The 13742-nt window shown below is 41.7% G+C and overlaps 1 protein-coding gene across 1 annotated transcript in view; it reads left to right on the top strand.

The window, feature by feature from the left end:
• Window positions 1-1986: 1986 nt before the first annotated feature.
• Window positions 1987-13742, top strand: part of LOC130880341 (phospholipid-transporting ATPase ABCA3-like) — a 105187-nt gene continuing 93431 nt past the window's right edge. Inside the window, exons 1-5 of the mRNA XM_057779329.1 lie at window positions 1987-2048; window positions 6603-6724; window positions 7053-7302; window positions 10718-10845; window positions 13303-13462. Of these exons, the coding sequence (XP_057635312.1) occupies window positions 6665-6724; window positions 7053-7302; window positions 10718-10845; window positions 13303-13462 (598 nt within the window). The 5' untranslated portion in view covers window positions 1987-2048; window positions 6603-6664. The remainder of the gene's footprint in view (window positions 2049-6602; window positions 6725-7052; window positions 7303-10717; window positions 10846-13302; window positions 13463-13742) is intronic.

Raw genomic sequence — 13742 nt, 5'->3', positions numbered from 1 at the left:
AGGTGTCTAACGCACAGCTGACTCGACTCAGGTTAAACACAACAACCTTCACCTTGAAGTCTCGGACCAAGGTAATGAACTCAGTCACATAAAGAGCCAAATGCGGTTTGTTTTTTGCAAGTTCATGTTGTATTTGAAGAACAGACAATATACATACAATGGAAGGAAACCAGCCAGGACAGTGACAGCTAACCGTCCACCACTGATGGAGTAGGGATGCCTAACCCTCGACCAGCGGTGGAGGAAGTGCTTTCGGGAATCCAGAGGGACTATTCTAACCCAGAGAGGCAAGGTGTCAGGAAGGAGCAAAGAAAATGAGGGTTCGAAAGAATAAGAGCAGCAGCAGCCGCTTATCTCATTTGACTACACCAACTGCTGCTGAGGCATGGAGGTACTGTTGTTAGCCTTACTAGTGAGGTTCTGGGATCTGTTCAAGGTATCCACCGAGTCAGCAGCACATGGGCTTCATCTGGAGTGTGTACGTGTACGTGCGCATGTGTACCTGGCCGTGTGTGTCTGTGTGTATGTGTAAGCCGCTACCATGCATGGGTGCACGGGTGCTATGAACCGAACCCTGGCCGACTTAAGTGGCTTTTTTTTAAAAATTAAGATTAATTAATTTATTATGTATACAATATTCCATGTGGTTGCCAGGAATTGAACTTAGGACCTTTGGACAAACAGGCAATGCTCTTAACCACTGAGCCATCTCTCCAGCCCACAGTCAGAGGCTCTTAACAGCAGTGTTGTCTCTCCTGCTCCTTGTTTTGTTTTGCTTTGAAACAGCATCTCGCCTAGGCCAGACTGGCTTCAAAATCCCTCTGTAGCCAAGACTGGCCTTGAACTCCTGATGCTTCTGCCTCCACTTCCCAGGTGCTAGGACAGCAGGTGTGCAGCCAGAGCCAGCTTTAATTTTTATTATTAAAACAATACAACTGTTATTGAGTGTAGTAATGGCTTGGAGAGAAAGGCTATTAATAAACTCACTAGTAATGTAGGAGAAGCTGCTGTGTCTCTTCCCTGCCCCCTCCTGAGACCTTGTCTCTACCTGGGGAAATTCTCTGCTGACCATCTACAGACCTAAGAAGGCGTGGGTCGCTTGCCCCTCCCTAGACTGCTGCCAACACTCTAAAAGTGACAGCAGGGTAGAGTGGTTCCCGGGCTGCAGCAATACTGACTCAACAAAATTTATTGGACACACTCAGTAAATAACAGTCAATACTCAAGAGAAATATTAAAATAAAACAATAAAGTAAAAAATAGCCAAAGGAGAACAACGATAAACAAAATATTTTAAAAATTAAATAGAAGTTAGAATAACGGAGTTTCTCTTTTGCTTTGGACTCTAGGACAGCTCCTTCAAAAAGACTGAAAATATTATATGGAAGTATTTATCCGGGCTTCTGAGTTCTGCCGTCGCCTCCACCGTCTTGCTGGCTTTACTACAAATCTCAGGTTGTGGACGAGCGAGCGCGCTAGCGGAACTCAGCGGAGTGGAAAAGGCTCCAGGGCGCACGCGTGGGCGACACCCAGGCGGCTCCTTCCGGCGCGCGCCCCGGCGCCGCTTGCGCGTTCCCGTCCGTCCCGACCCGTCCGCGCCGCCAGGCGGTTGGCTGGAGCGTTGAGAGGAGGAGCGGTGCCCGGGCGACGCGCGTCCCCTCGTGGCCGTGGAGGTGGCTGTTGTGGGGTCTGAGAGGTGCGTGTCGTGGACCTGTTCTGCTGCCGCCCTTAGACGCCCTAGGAGTTCAGCGTGGGTCTCTCCACACTCGCCTGTAGGGACTGAGGAACGAATATCATTGTGTATGTGTGTGTTGCCCGCCTAAAAGAAAGGAGCGACTGTCGGCCTGTGCATGCAGTGGCCACAGCCATCTCCAAGGAGTTTGAGACAGGACACTTCTAAAGGCAGAAGTGCGTCGTGCTGGGTTTTGAAACAGAGCCTGGCTCTGGCCGGGGTTCGTTGCAGGTTTTCACTGCAGTTCAGTAGAGGAAGACTGTCGGGCAAGATGTCTGGGTGACTTCCCTAGCGAGCGGCAGTGAGTGGAGCAACTGTAAGTAATCCACACATTCTGGAGGTTGAGGCAGGAGAATAGCAAGCGTGGGGACAAACAGGGCTACAAAGCGAGACCCTGTCTCAAAAGGAAAACAGAAAGACCCTTAGGCTGTCTTGGGGAAAGTTTTATGATAAACACGTGTGCAATGCGTGTGGTAAAGACTTTCAAAACCCATTTTACCTCCTGACTCTTAGTTTGGTTGGTTTGTTTATGACCCTCCCTTCCCCTCCTCTCCCCGCAATTATTATTATTATTATTTAGGGTTTTGTTGGTCCTTAGACTTGCCTGGTCATGTATGCACTATGTAGCCAAAGCTGTCCTCAAGTTCACACAGCCCCCTTGCCTCAGCCTATCTAGTTCTGTGACTAAGAGCATGCACCATCCCACCTAACATAACTCCATTTTGACATGGACACTTTTCAGTTTAGGGGCTCGAGGAAGGATTTGGGATCCAGATCAGTTTTAATCTTAACCTGATTTGACACAAGTCACTTGACTTCTGTATCTCATCTATAGTTGGAAATAATTCTTTATCAATCTCATGGTTCCGTTTATTTAAAATATTGCTGTAGCACAACATAAGCTTAACCATGTTTTTGAGTCCCCTTTACCACAGTTATAAATTCTTCACTAATTCTAGGACATTTCTCACTCTCAAATAAATTTTCTTACTCCCCAAAATAAATCCTGCATTTATTAAGCAGTCACTCTCAACTGCCTCCTCCTCACTGCCCCTGGCAACTGCTGTTCTTTTTTCTTCTGAATTAGTGGAGTCTGGAATTTCACACGAATGGAATCATATATGTTCTGCTTAGAATACTGTTTTCAAGGTTCCTGCCTGTTGTAACAGGTACCACACATCATTCCTCACCCTCTATGGGCAATCGAGACTCCATCATTATATGTGTTTGTTCATCAGTTAAATGGACTTTGGGGTTATGAAGGCATCATGAACATTTATATATATATATATATGTGTGTGTGTGTGTGTGTGTGTGTGTGTGTGTGTGTCCCATTTTGCATTTATTTATTTAGTGTGTGCGCGTGCGCATGTGTGGAGGTCAGAGGACAACTTATGGGAGTAAGTGCTCTCTTTCCAGCATGTTGGTTCCAGGGCTCAAACTCAGATCATCAACCTTGACAGCAAGCACCCTTACCTGCTAAGCCATCTCACTGGTTCTGTACAATTTTTGGTGGGAGGGGAGACAGGGTATGGACATACTTATGTTTTCTAGGAGTGAGATTGGAGAGTCCTATGGAAATTGGGCATTTGGTCTTTGAGAAGCAAGCTGCCAATCTGTTTCCCACTCTGGGCTGCCCCATTCACCACCAGTGGGGAAAGGTTCCAGTTTTCTACCTTTTGGGTATGAATTTTCTATTTTGTTTTTGATGTAGAATGTATAGCGTGTGGTAGATTAAGCAGCAGCCCACTGAGCTTATTTTTTCGTTTTTCTTTGAGTAATGACGTGAAATCTTTTAATGCAGTCATTGGCTATCTGTAGGGTTTCTTTGTAGAAATGCCTGTTTAGGACTTGCCCACTATTTAGTTGGGTTGTCTTTGGCTGTAAGGGTTACTGTATATGTTCAGGTTGTGATTTGGCAATGCTCCCTTCCATTCTTTGTCCCAGAGTGCATTGTTGGTAAGTGATGGTTTGAGATTCTGTTTATTCTAAGCATTTGATTTTGCTACCACATTGCATCCCTAGTCATTTTGCATATGGCATGAGGTTCGAACCCAGTTCCACTCCATTGCACATTTGTTGAAATTTGTGTTCTTTTCCGTGTTTTTGATCTTGGCCATTCTTACCGGTGTAATATCGAATCTCAGAGTTGTTTTGATTTGCATTCCTCTGATGGCTAAGGATGCTGAGCATTTGTCAGGGCTTGGGAGGTGTTTCTATTGCAACAATGGACCTTTCAGTCTCTGAAGACAGGACGGTCCTTTGTTTCTTAACTTTCTTCTCTTTCCTTCCCTTCTTTCCTTTTTAAAAAAGGAATGTTTTATAATTTTTGTTTACAGGTCTTATACTTCCTTAGCTTAATTTATTAAGTATTTTGCTTTATGATGCTCTTGAAAATGGAATAGGTTTTTAAAGATTGTTCATTGCTAGTGTATTGAAGCATGATTAATAAAAACTCAGAGACAGATATTGGGGTTTAACCTGAAGACCAGAAAAGCAAAACAGCCCGGCACTGGCTCTTACCTCAGTCTGAAAATGGCCATCATGCCTCCAGGAATCTCAGAATGAGACTGAGATTGAGAGCTGTCTCCTCCTGTTTTATAACCCTCTCTAGTTCTGGGACTAAGGGCACGCTCCACTATCACCTGGTTTCTATGGCAAGCTAGCGTGGCTACTGGGATTAAAGGTGTGTGTCATTGCTGCCTGGTCTGTAAGGCTGTTCAGCGTGGTTGTTTACTTTTCTGATCTTCAGGCAAGCTTTATTTATTAAAATACAAATGATCTGCCACTATAGGTACAGAAATAAATATTTTTGTATGTTGATCTTCAACTTGGTTAAGCTTACTATCTTGATCTAATACTTTCTTTTGTGGGGTCATTGGGGTTTTCTATATGGAATACTGTGTGTAACATCCCTGAAGAAAGAAAGGTTTGTTGTTTTCTTTTTTACTTTGATTTCTTTTCCTTCTTCTCTGTGCCTCATTCTTCTTTGTTCTTTCTTATCTTCTTTCCTCCCCTGTTCTTCTTTAACTTATTTTTTTGTCTTGCCCATTTGCCCTAGTTAACATTTCCATGCTTATGTTGAGTAGGAGGTGTGGTGCAGATAGCCTTGTCTTATTTCTAGTCTGAGGAGGTTCTTATTCAGTTTCACTAATGATTATGATGTATCTGTCATGTTGAGGAACTACATTGCTGTTCCCTCATTTGTCAAATGTTCTTACCTATTGCCTTTTCTGCTTCAATTGTGATGATCATCAATGAGAGTGGAAGAGAAGTGATGTATTCAGTGGCGGACTAAAGCCAGGAAAACTAACTCCCAAAGACTTCAGTTCTAAGGCTAGTTTGCACTTATTTTATACTCTAAAAACCACAAGCTGGAATAAGCAGGAAAGCAAGCAGGAGTTTACAGAATCATATTCATGCACAGCATTTAACCTTTTATTTTTCAAAGGTATATGTTGCAGTTGCAGGGTGTAAGTGTCTGTGGTCAAGGGCAACATCTACTATGGGGCTGGAACTTTTCAACTGCTTTGGCCCCTATTCTGTCTAGGCGACAAAGTGAAGTGATGTCTGGTAATAAGTAATACTTTCAATCAACAAGCCAATAAATCAATAAATCAGTGTCTTATAATTGTTTTTATCTACCTTATTCCACTTCACCATGGCCATAGATTGTATTATATGGATGGACCTGAATTCCCGAGATAAATCCAACTGTCACTTGATTAAAAAAAAATCTTAAATATTTTTCTGGCTTCAGTTAGCTAGTACTGTTAATGGTTTTGCATTTATACTCTTAAGTGATACCGGTCTATAGGTTGCTTGTGATGTTTTTCTCTGGTTTTGGATACAAGTAATGGAATGAGTTAGAGGGTGTTTGATCTTCCATTGTTTGGTGGAGTTGGAGGTGGCATGTGTGTTTATATATGTGTTTATATATATTTCTCCTGGTTCCTGGCTCAGAGATCTCCAAGCCCCTTGAACCCCTGATGACAGGAGTATCTTTTGTCATTCTTAACTAGTTGCTTCTGACTTTTCCATGAGTTTATCCTTACACGGTGACTACTGACATCAGGCTCTAGACTAACTAGAGCCTCAGGAATAAATTGTGAGGAACAGAGAATTGGGACTGCCGCCTCTAAGAGAGAAGGAGGCTGGAGATGGATTGAATCCCCAAGGACAATGGACTTACTCTATCATGATTGCATAATAAACCTGGATCAAATCCTCAAGAACTAAGAGAGCCTCTGGTGAGCAGGTTGTTGTGCAGGGAGGTACTCGGAAGGGGATGGAAGCCCTGAGCCCCCATCTCCTTGCCCTGTATGCTCTGTGCTGTTCATCTGTAGCGTACCATGGCTGTAAGGTGACAGTTCCTCAGTCTGTAAACTGCTCTAGTGAACGTAAAGCCAAAAGAAGGGCTGGAGAGTCCCTGTCAGTTGAAGGTTCCCAGGCAGAAGTCCTATTGTGCAATTGCACCTGGAGTGGGGCATTCTTGTGGGCCTGAGTCTTACCCTAGCGGGCTAGCCTATGCCAGTACTGCATAGTTTGTGCCAGAGTTGGACTTAATTGTAGGCTACTCAGTTGGAAATTTTGTCATTGCTTGGAAAATCAAATAAGAATCAGCATAAATTCTTTCCCACTCCAGATACTACCTGATCCTGGCCTTTTCTGTGCTGCAAAGTTGTTTACATTGTTCATTTGATGTATTATAAAAGGTCTTCCATTTGCTCTTAAAATTTGTATTTCCAGGCAACACCTCTTCCAAGGTTGGCTTTCGTCTGTTTGATTTTGTGGTTGTCTTTCTATCCATCAGCGGAGCTGTGGAAGAACGAAGCAGTAATTTTCTCGATGGCATTTAATGTGTTGGCAGGTGACCTTGATTGTGTTGCGTCTTTGTTTCATAAGCGCTGAGCTCTCACACTTTCTCATGAAATGGACTCATTGCGCATGAAGCAATTTTCAGCCCTCCTGTGGAAAAATTCCCTTTTGAAGGTAAGTGGAGGTATCTGTGGAGTCAGAGAGGAGCTGACATCTCCTCTGCTGCATTTAATTGTAGTTCATGTCCTTGCTTTTGCTCCGAGGCTGACTAACACTGCTTAGTCTGAAGAACCCCCTGAGAATCAGTAGGATAGAGTGAACTTTTGAAATGCGCGAGGAAGACGGTCGGGGAAGCCATTCTACTGTAGAATGAAGCAGAATAGTTTAGGTCTGTGTTGTGAGCCCTTACCTGCACACAGGAGCACACATATGCACGTGTTCATGTATGCACTAACACAGTCCTCCTTTTTGTTTGTTTGTTTGTTTGTTTGTTTTTTTGCAGAGGCGGAACGTGGTTGGCTTAGTGGTGGAAATCACCTTGATATTTCTGTTGTTTGTGTGGACTTTGACTATGCGCAGAATTTCAAAGAAGACATTTGTTCAGCCTGTGACTTTTAATCCTATCCCCCTGACATTACCCAGGTTCCTTAATACAAAATTTGAATATGAATTGGCTTATGTGCCTTCTGGAAGTGATGCGGCAAGAAATATTACAGAGATGGTGAAAGAAGATTTAAATTTCAACTTTAAAGGTTAGAAATTAAAACACTTGAAGCACTTCTCTGAAATGTTTTAGTATGACTCAGTAGCCTTCATAAGTCATGCATTAATCTCCCAAAGAGTTTGTTCAAATGTCTTCATGGCATAATCACATTGAAATGTAATATTTAAAATCAGATGACTCAATTAATTTCTAGTGCTAGAATTATAACTATCTTTGTTTATGATTATGCTTTTGTGTATGTATATGTGTGTGCATGTGTGTGTGCCTGTGTGTAAGATAGGTGTGGAAGGCAGAGGACGTTTTGCAGACAATGGTTCTCTCCTTTAATTGATGCTGTCACCCAGCTTGGCACCAGGTGTCTCTGCCCAGTGAGTTATCAGCCCTGTGACTATACATTCTGACCTAAAAGTATGTGATTTTGTATTAAGTGTTAGTATACAGCAGACACATTTTATAGTGCACAGATTTCATTCACATCACTAATTTATAAAAATAGTATTTAAGAACAATATATATCTGAAAGGAAATATAGTGTAGAATAATAGCAGGTAAGTCTTTTTGTTGTTGTTGTTGTTTGTTGTTTTCGAGATTTGGGGGGGGGGGTTGCTGTAGCTTTGAAGCCTGTCCTCTTGTAGACCAGGCTGGCCTCAAACTAACAGCGATCTGCCTGCCTCTGCCTCCCAAGTGCTGGGATTAAAGGTGTGCACCACCACCACCCGGCTAAAGAGACAACTCTTTACCAAATATATTTCTGTATATTAAATTTTGCTTGTCTGACACTGCTAGGAGCTTGGCGTCTGTGCCTCCAGTCCTGTCATGTGGCTTATGTCACTGTGGATTTATTTTGGTATATACTTTTAAAGCTATGCTATATAGAGAGTAGTGATAGCAAGGCAGTGGACTAGAGTTCCTCTATTTATATTAAGTACAGCAATAATTTTGCAACCATCTGTGGATAAAAGTGGTATGCAGTTAGGGGATCGTAAGTCCAAGACCTGGAAGAGCCACCTTGAGGGGACAATGCCCAGGAGGCAGACTTACCTGCTGTGTTTCTGCCTTCAGAGCTAGAAATTTCCCGTACCCTCATAGACTTGGTTATGTCCTCATCTGGTAGTCTTGTTCTTAGAACTGCCCACTGGGGATTTGGGGTGAAGGGGGCCCACTGTGTCTCCAGTAATAGACTTCCTGACCTCAACTCTGGTCACAGACCAAAAATGTCCCTGAGACTCAGTTCTAAGCAGCGATTAGCAGTGCTAGGACCCAGTCGCCCCCCACCCCCAGCTCCCCACCCACACGGCGTGGGGAAGGTTTGACTGTAGATTAAAATAGTCCAGGGACTTTGTGTGGCTCATCCCAGCTGCCCACTGAGGGCAGTCTCAGTCTCGTATACAGAACCAGGAAGGTCTGAGTCCCTGAGACACGCTTGTCTCGTAGTTACACCAGACCCTGCAGCTGACTGATGTAAGGTTCACGTAGTTGACCTTTGCAGTAGATTAGATCAACCCTGTTGGTATACAAGGGGAAAGGTGCCAGTGGGGTTTGCTGACCTCAGTCTTTGCTATGGAATCTGAAGCAGCCCTGCAAGTTGGCTTCAGAGCCCTCATCCATGGACCAGGAAAGTATGGATCTTTCCCAGAGAGCTGGATGAATGAAACCTGGGTCTGTCTGAATGCCTAGCACATTTCCTCCCTGCACAGGGTTTTGAGCTTCTTTGTGGAAATTGATGAACCAGTTCTGAAATTCATACAAAAATATGACTCACCGTTAGCAAAAATAATATCGAGAAGTTTTGGACACATGCACACATATGCGCACACGCATGCACGTGCACACACACTTTTGGTACAAAAGTAGATGTATAGATCAGTGTTTATAGAATTGAGCTTCTAGAGATAAACAGATACTGACATAGTAAATTGATGTTTTGAAATTATTTCAAAACTAAACCATGGAGAAAGAATAGTCTTGACCTATTTAGAAGCAGAATGTTCCACATACAATAGAATGTTGTTGACTTGTTTACTTGAATTTTATGTAAAAATAATTAAAATTGGGCCAAAAGTCTAAATATGAGAGCCAAAACTAAAAAGGTCTTTTAGGTATAACCAAAATAAACGAACAAACAAACAAAAGCCATGAAATGCAATAAAATAAAATTGGAAATATTTTCCAAAGGAAGCTATCAAGAAAATGAAAGACAGCTAAAGGTTGAGATAAAATATTTGTGGACTATCTATATGATAGTGGGCTTGTAACCGAATTATAAAGCATTATTAATAACCTAATCATGTAAAGACAAATGTCTGATTCATAAAACAGCAGAAGGTCTGAGTAGACCCTTTGCTGAAGACTGAAGATGGTATCCAAATGACAGAGGAGTACATGGGAGGGTGTACCACGTGCTCACCATCAGGGAAATGTAAGGGAAGACACAATGAGATGTCACTCTTAACTGGAACAGAAAGGTAATCGCAAGGTTGATTAGTGTATGGAACAACTAGGACAAACAAAAATATAGTGAATATTTTAAGTTGATGAACAAAGTATTGATATCATTTTACAAAACTCTAGCTATTTGGGTGAGTATGTGGCGGGGTCCTCTTGGCCTTGATCTGTTTCCCTCTGGTTGATGTTTTGTTGTTGCTGTTTCGGAAGGGCCTTCTCAGGACTCTGTTGTGCTAAGCCAACATCCCACAGCTGAGCCACAACCCTAACCTATGCTGACTGAACTCAGCCTCCATGTGATTATTCGCTATTTGGGTACTTACTTCTTACGGCAAGCCTGTTGACATATTTTGTTCATTTCCTGTTGAGCTGACTTATTCTCTTCCTTGCTTACAACTGTTACAGATGTACTTGTTTGTTAGACATATTGTGTATCTATTTTGGATTCAGTCTGTGACTTGTCTGTCCAATAAATGTTATCTTGAAAAATAGTGATTTTTTAAAAAAAATGTCATTAAGCCCAATTTATTCATTTTTTTAATTTGTTGTCAATGCAACTTTTAGTCAGTGGTTTCCATTCTGTGTGTGTGTGTATGTGTGTGTGTGTGTGATGGGGGATAGAGGCCTTGCATTGCATGCTAGGCAAGTGCTCTACCACTAAATTACAGGCACAGTCCTTTTCTTTTCTGAAGAACTATTTAAAAACTTATATTTTCTTTAAAATCATGAATACAGTCTTTCCATTATCTTATGGAAGAAGCGCTTGTGTGTGTGTGTCTTTATGCACTTACGTATGACATATTAGTAATTTATTTTGTATATTTTTTCATTTGTTTTCCATACTCCAGGCGTATATTAGGTAATGGTCTGACTGTCATTGGTTAAGTGGTGTGTTTGGAATTTTCACAGTTGTGACAGGGCTGTTTTTCTGGTGCCAAGAAGAACGAGCATTAGACCTTTCACGTTTATGTGGGCAACTTGGACTTTTCTCCCCACAGTTCGAGGCTTTCCTTCAGAAAAATCATTTGAGAAATACATTAAGTATGAAAACAGGTCTGCATATGTGCTGGCTGCCATTGTGTTTGATCACGTGTTCAAAACCAATGATGAACGATTACCACTTCAGGTGAGAAAGTTTTATTTAAAGACCTGACGGTTATGTTTTTAGCTTTGAGAGTTTTTAAATGTGTGTGTGTGTGTATGAATGTGTATGTATCTCTTTGTGTATCTATATGCATGTGTATGTCTCTGTGTGTACATGCTTGTGTGTGTATATGCATGTGTGTGTCTCTGTGTGTACATGCTTGTGTGTATATGCATGTGTGTCTCTCTGTGTGTACATGCTTGTGTGTGTATATGCATGTGCGTGTCTCTGTACATGCTTGTGTGTGTATATGCATGTGTGTGTCTCTGTGTGTACATGCTTGTGTGTGTATATGCATGTGTGTGTCTCTCTGTGAGTACATGCTTGTGTGTGTATATGTATGTGTATTAGTACTGGTATCCAAGTGTGGAGGGCAGAGGACAACTTTGGTGCTAATCCTTGCCTTCCACCGTATTTGAGACAGGGTCCTTTGTTTACCAGTATGTATATACACCAGGCTAACTGGCCCATAGAGAATCTGCTTCCATCTCACTGTAGGGTCACTGGGATTATGTGTGGGTACCACATCTGGCTTTATATGGATTCTGAGTATTTAATACAAGACATCATTGTATAACAGGCACTTGGGTCATTCTTCCAGTCCTCTTCTTCACTGACTATTGCTATTGAGGGATATATTGTTTAGTTTTAAGTTATAAAATTCTTCCTCCTATTGATTTCTGGTTTTCATGCTATAGTTATCAGAAGCACTGCCTATATGATTTTAATCTTCAGATTTACTAAGACTAGCATCCTGGCCCAGAGTCATGCAGGCTGTTCCACATGCGCTTGCTTGTGAGGAGGATGAGTTGTGGTTATAGGATGGACTGTTGTATGTCCATTCAGTTTACTTGTTCAATGTTTTGTTGAAGGCTAGCGTGCTTACTTACTGATTTTCTGACTGAGTAATCAGTCCATTGTTGAAAATGGAGTTATTGAAGTCCTCAGCCACAATTGCAGTATAATCTGTGACTTCTCGTTAGTGTACTCATGTGCACATGGATCCATGGAACCTCAGATATTGCCTGGATAAGTATTTACAGTTATTTTATTCTCTTGACACATTAATACATTTATAATTGTCCAATGTCTATCTCTTTTTACATTTTTTTTTTAGTCAGGGCCTCACTATATGCATGAGAATGGCCTTGAACTTCTGATCCTCCGGCCTCAGTTCTCAAGTACGGGGCTACAGGTATGCATCAGTGTGCACACTGTATGCTCTTTCTACATCTTTTGATTTAGGTATATCTGAATCTAAGCATGCTCTTTTCTGGTATACATTTGTCTACAGTGTCTTTTTCTCATCCCTGCACTTTTGTTTCTGTGTGTTCTTAAAAGTGAGGTGACTCTTCGAGGCAATATAATCTGGGTCTTGTCTTTTATCTATTCATGTACTCTGTTTCATTTCTCCCATCTCGATGGTGGCATTCTAGTAGATTTGTGTGAGTGTGTGTGTTGCGTGTATGTGTGTGTATGTGAGAGAGAGAGGAGAGGTGGGGGGGAGAGAGCAGCATGTAACTTTATAAATATGTGCTTATGTGTGTCTATGTACATGCATGTGTGCATACATATGGAGGTGAGGGGCTGACGTTGGGTGTCTTCCTCAGTTGCTTCTATACCCCAGTTTTTGAGGCAGGGTCTCTCACTTAACCCAGAATTTGCTATTCAGCTGGACTGTCTGGCTTACAAGCCTTAGGAATTCTCTTGTCTCAATATCCTCAGTGCTGTGCCCACAGGCTCATTCTGCCACACCTAGCTTTTTTTTTTTCACACCTAGCTTTTTATATAGATTATGGAGATATGAACTCAGTTAATCATGCTTGTGAAACAAGTACTTTACTGACTGAACCAGCCCCCAGCCCCTCTAGTAGATTCTGAAAAATATTTTTATATTTATTTAATCCCTTTTATGTGTATGAATGTTTTGCTTGCATACATATATGTACACAGCATGTATATCTGTTACCCCAAAGGTCAGAAGAGGGCAGTAGGCCCCCTCAAATTAGAGTTATGGATGGTTGTGAGCTGCCACATGGGTACTGAGAACTAAACCCGGGTCCTCTACAAGATCAACAAGTGTTCTTAACCTCTGAGCCATTTTCCCAGGCTCTCTAGGGTTTTGTTTTGTTTTGTTTTGTTTTTTTCTCACTCAGCAGGCAGAACAAAGGTGGGACTAGAAACGAAGAGTCGCGGTGATGACTCCCGCACCCTTGTCGCATATGGAGATGATAGAGAGGATCTGTGGGATTTATTTTGCACTTCAGCTGTGGTTATAGCTTTGCAGTGTATTAGTTGTTCCATGCCACAATGATTCTGTTGGTTTTCTGTCCCCAAAACAAACATATTTAATTAAGAAACAAAATTTACCTATCACTGCTAATCTTTGGTTTTCAAGACTCACTGGTTTAACATGTTTGTCTTTGACTCTCATTCTAGGTAAAATATAATTTGCGCTTTGGTCGTCTCTATAATCCTATTAATCCCTTTCGTCCATCTAAGGACTGGCGAGCAAAGGACTGGAACACATCGACTCTCTTCCCACCCGTGCCTTCTCTAGGACCCCGGAACTTACTTGAACACGATGGGGGGGACCCTGGTTAGTTAGCAGATCCTTAAATGCACTTTATTTTTACTGTGTATGAGCAGTCATTATTCATTATAATTTATTGTGGTTTAAATCTTATTTTTATTAACAAACATAAAATTTGATACTATTTTCTTTATTTCTCAAATTAATTTTCTTGTTTCTGTGCATTTATATCATTTTAGTGGATAACTTGTGCCTTTCTTGGCTCAATATATGTGTACATATATAGACATCCCTCTATATAAACATATATATATATGTATGTTCCACAAACATATATATCTTGTAT

This window comes from Chionomys nivalis, chromosome 8 (genome assembly GCF_950005125.1).
Source record: "Chionomys nivalis chromosome 8, mChiNiv1.1, whole genome shotgun sequence".
Taxonomy (NCBI): Eukaryota; Metazoa; Chordata; class Mammalia; order Rodentia; family Cricetidae; genus Chionomys; species Chionomys nivalis.
Note: the sequence above shows the minus strand (reverse complement) of the source record. Positions and strands in the feature narration are given on the sequence as shown.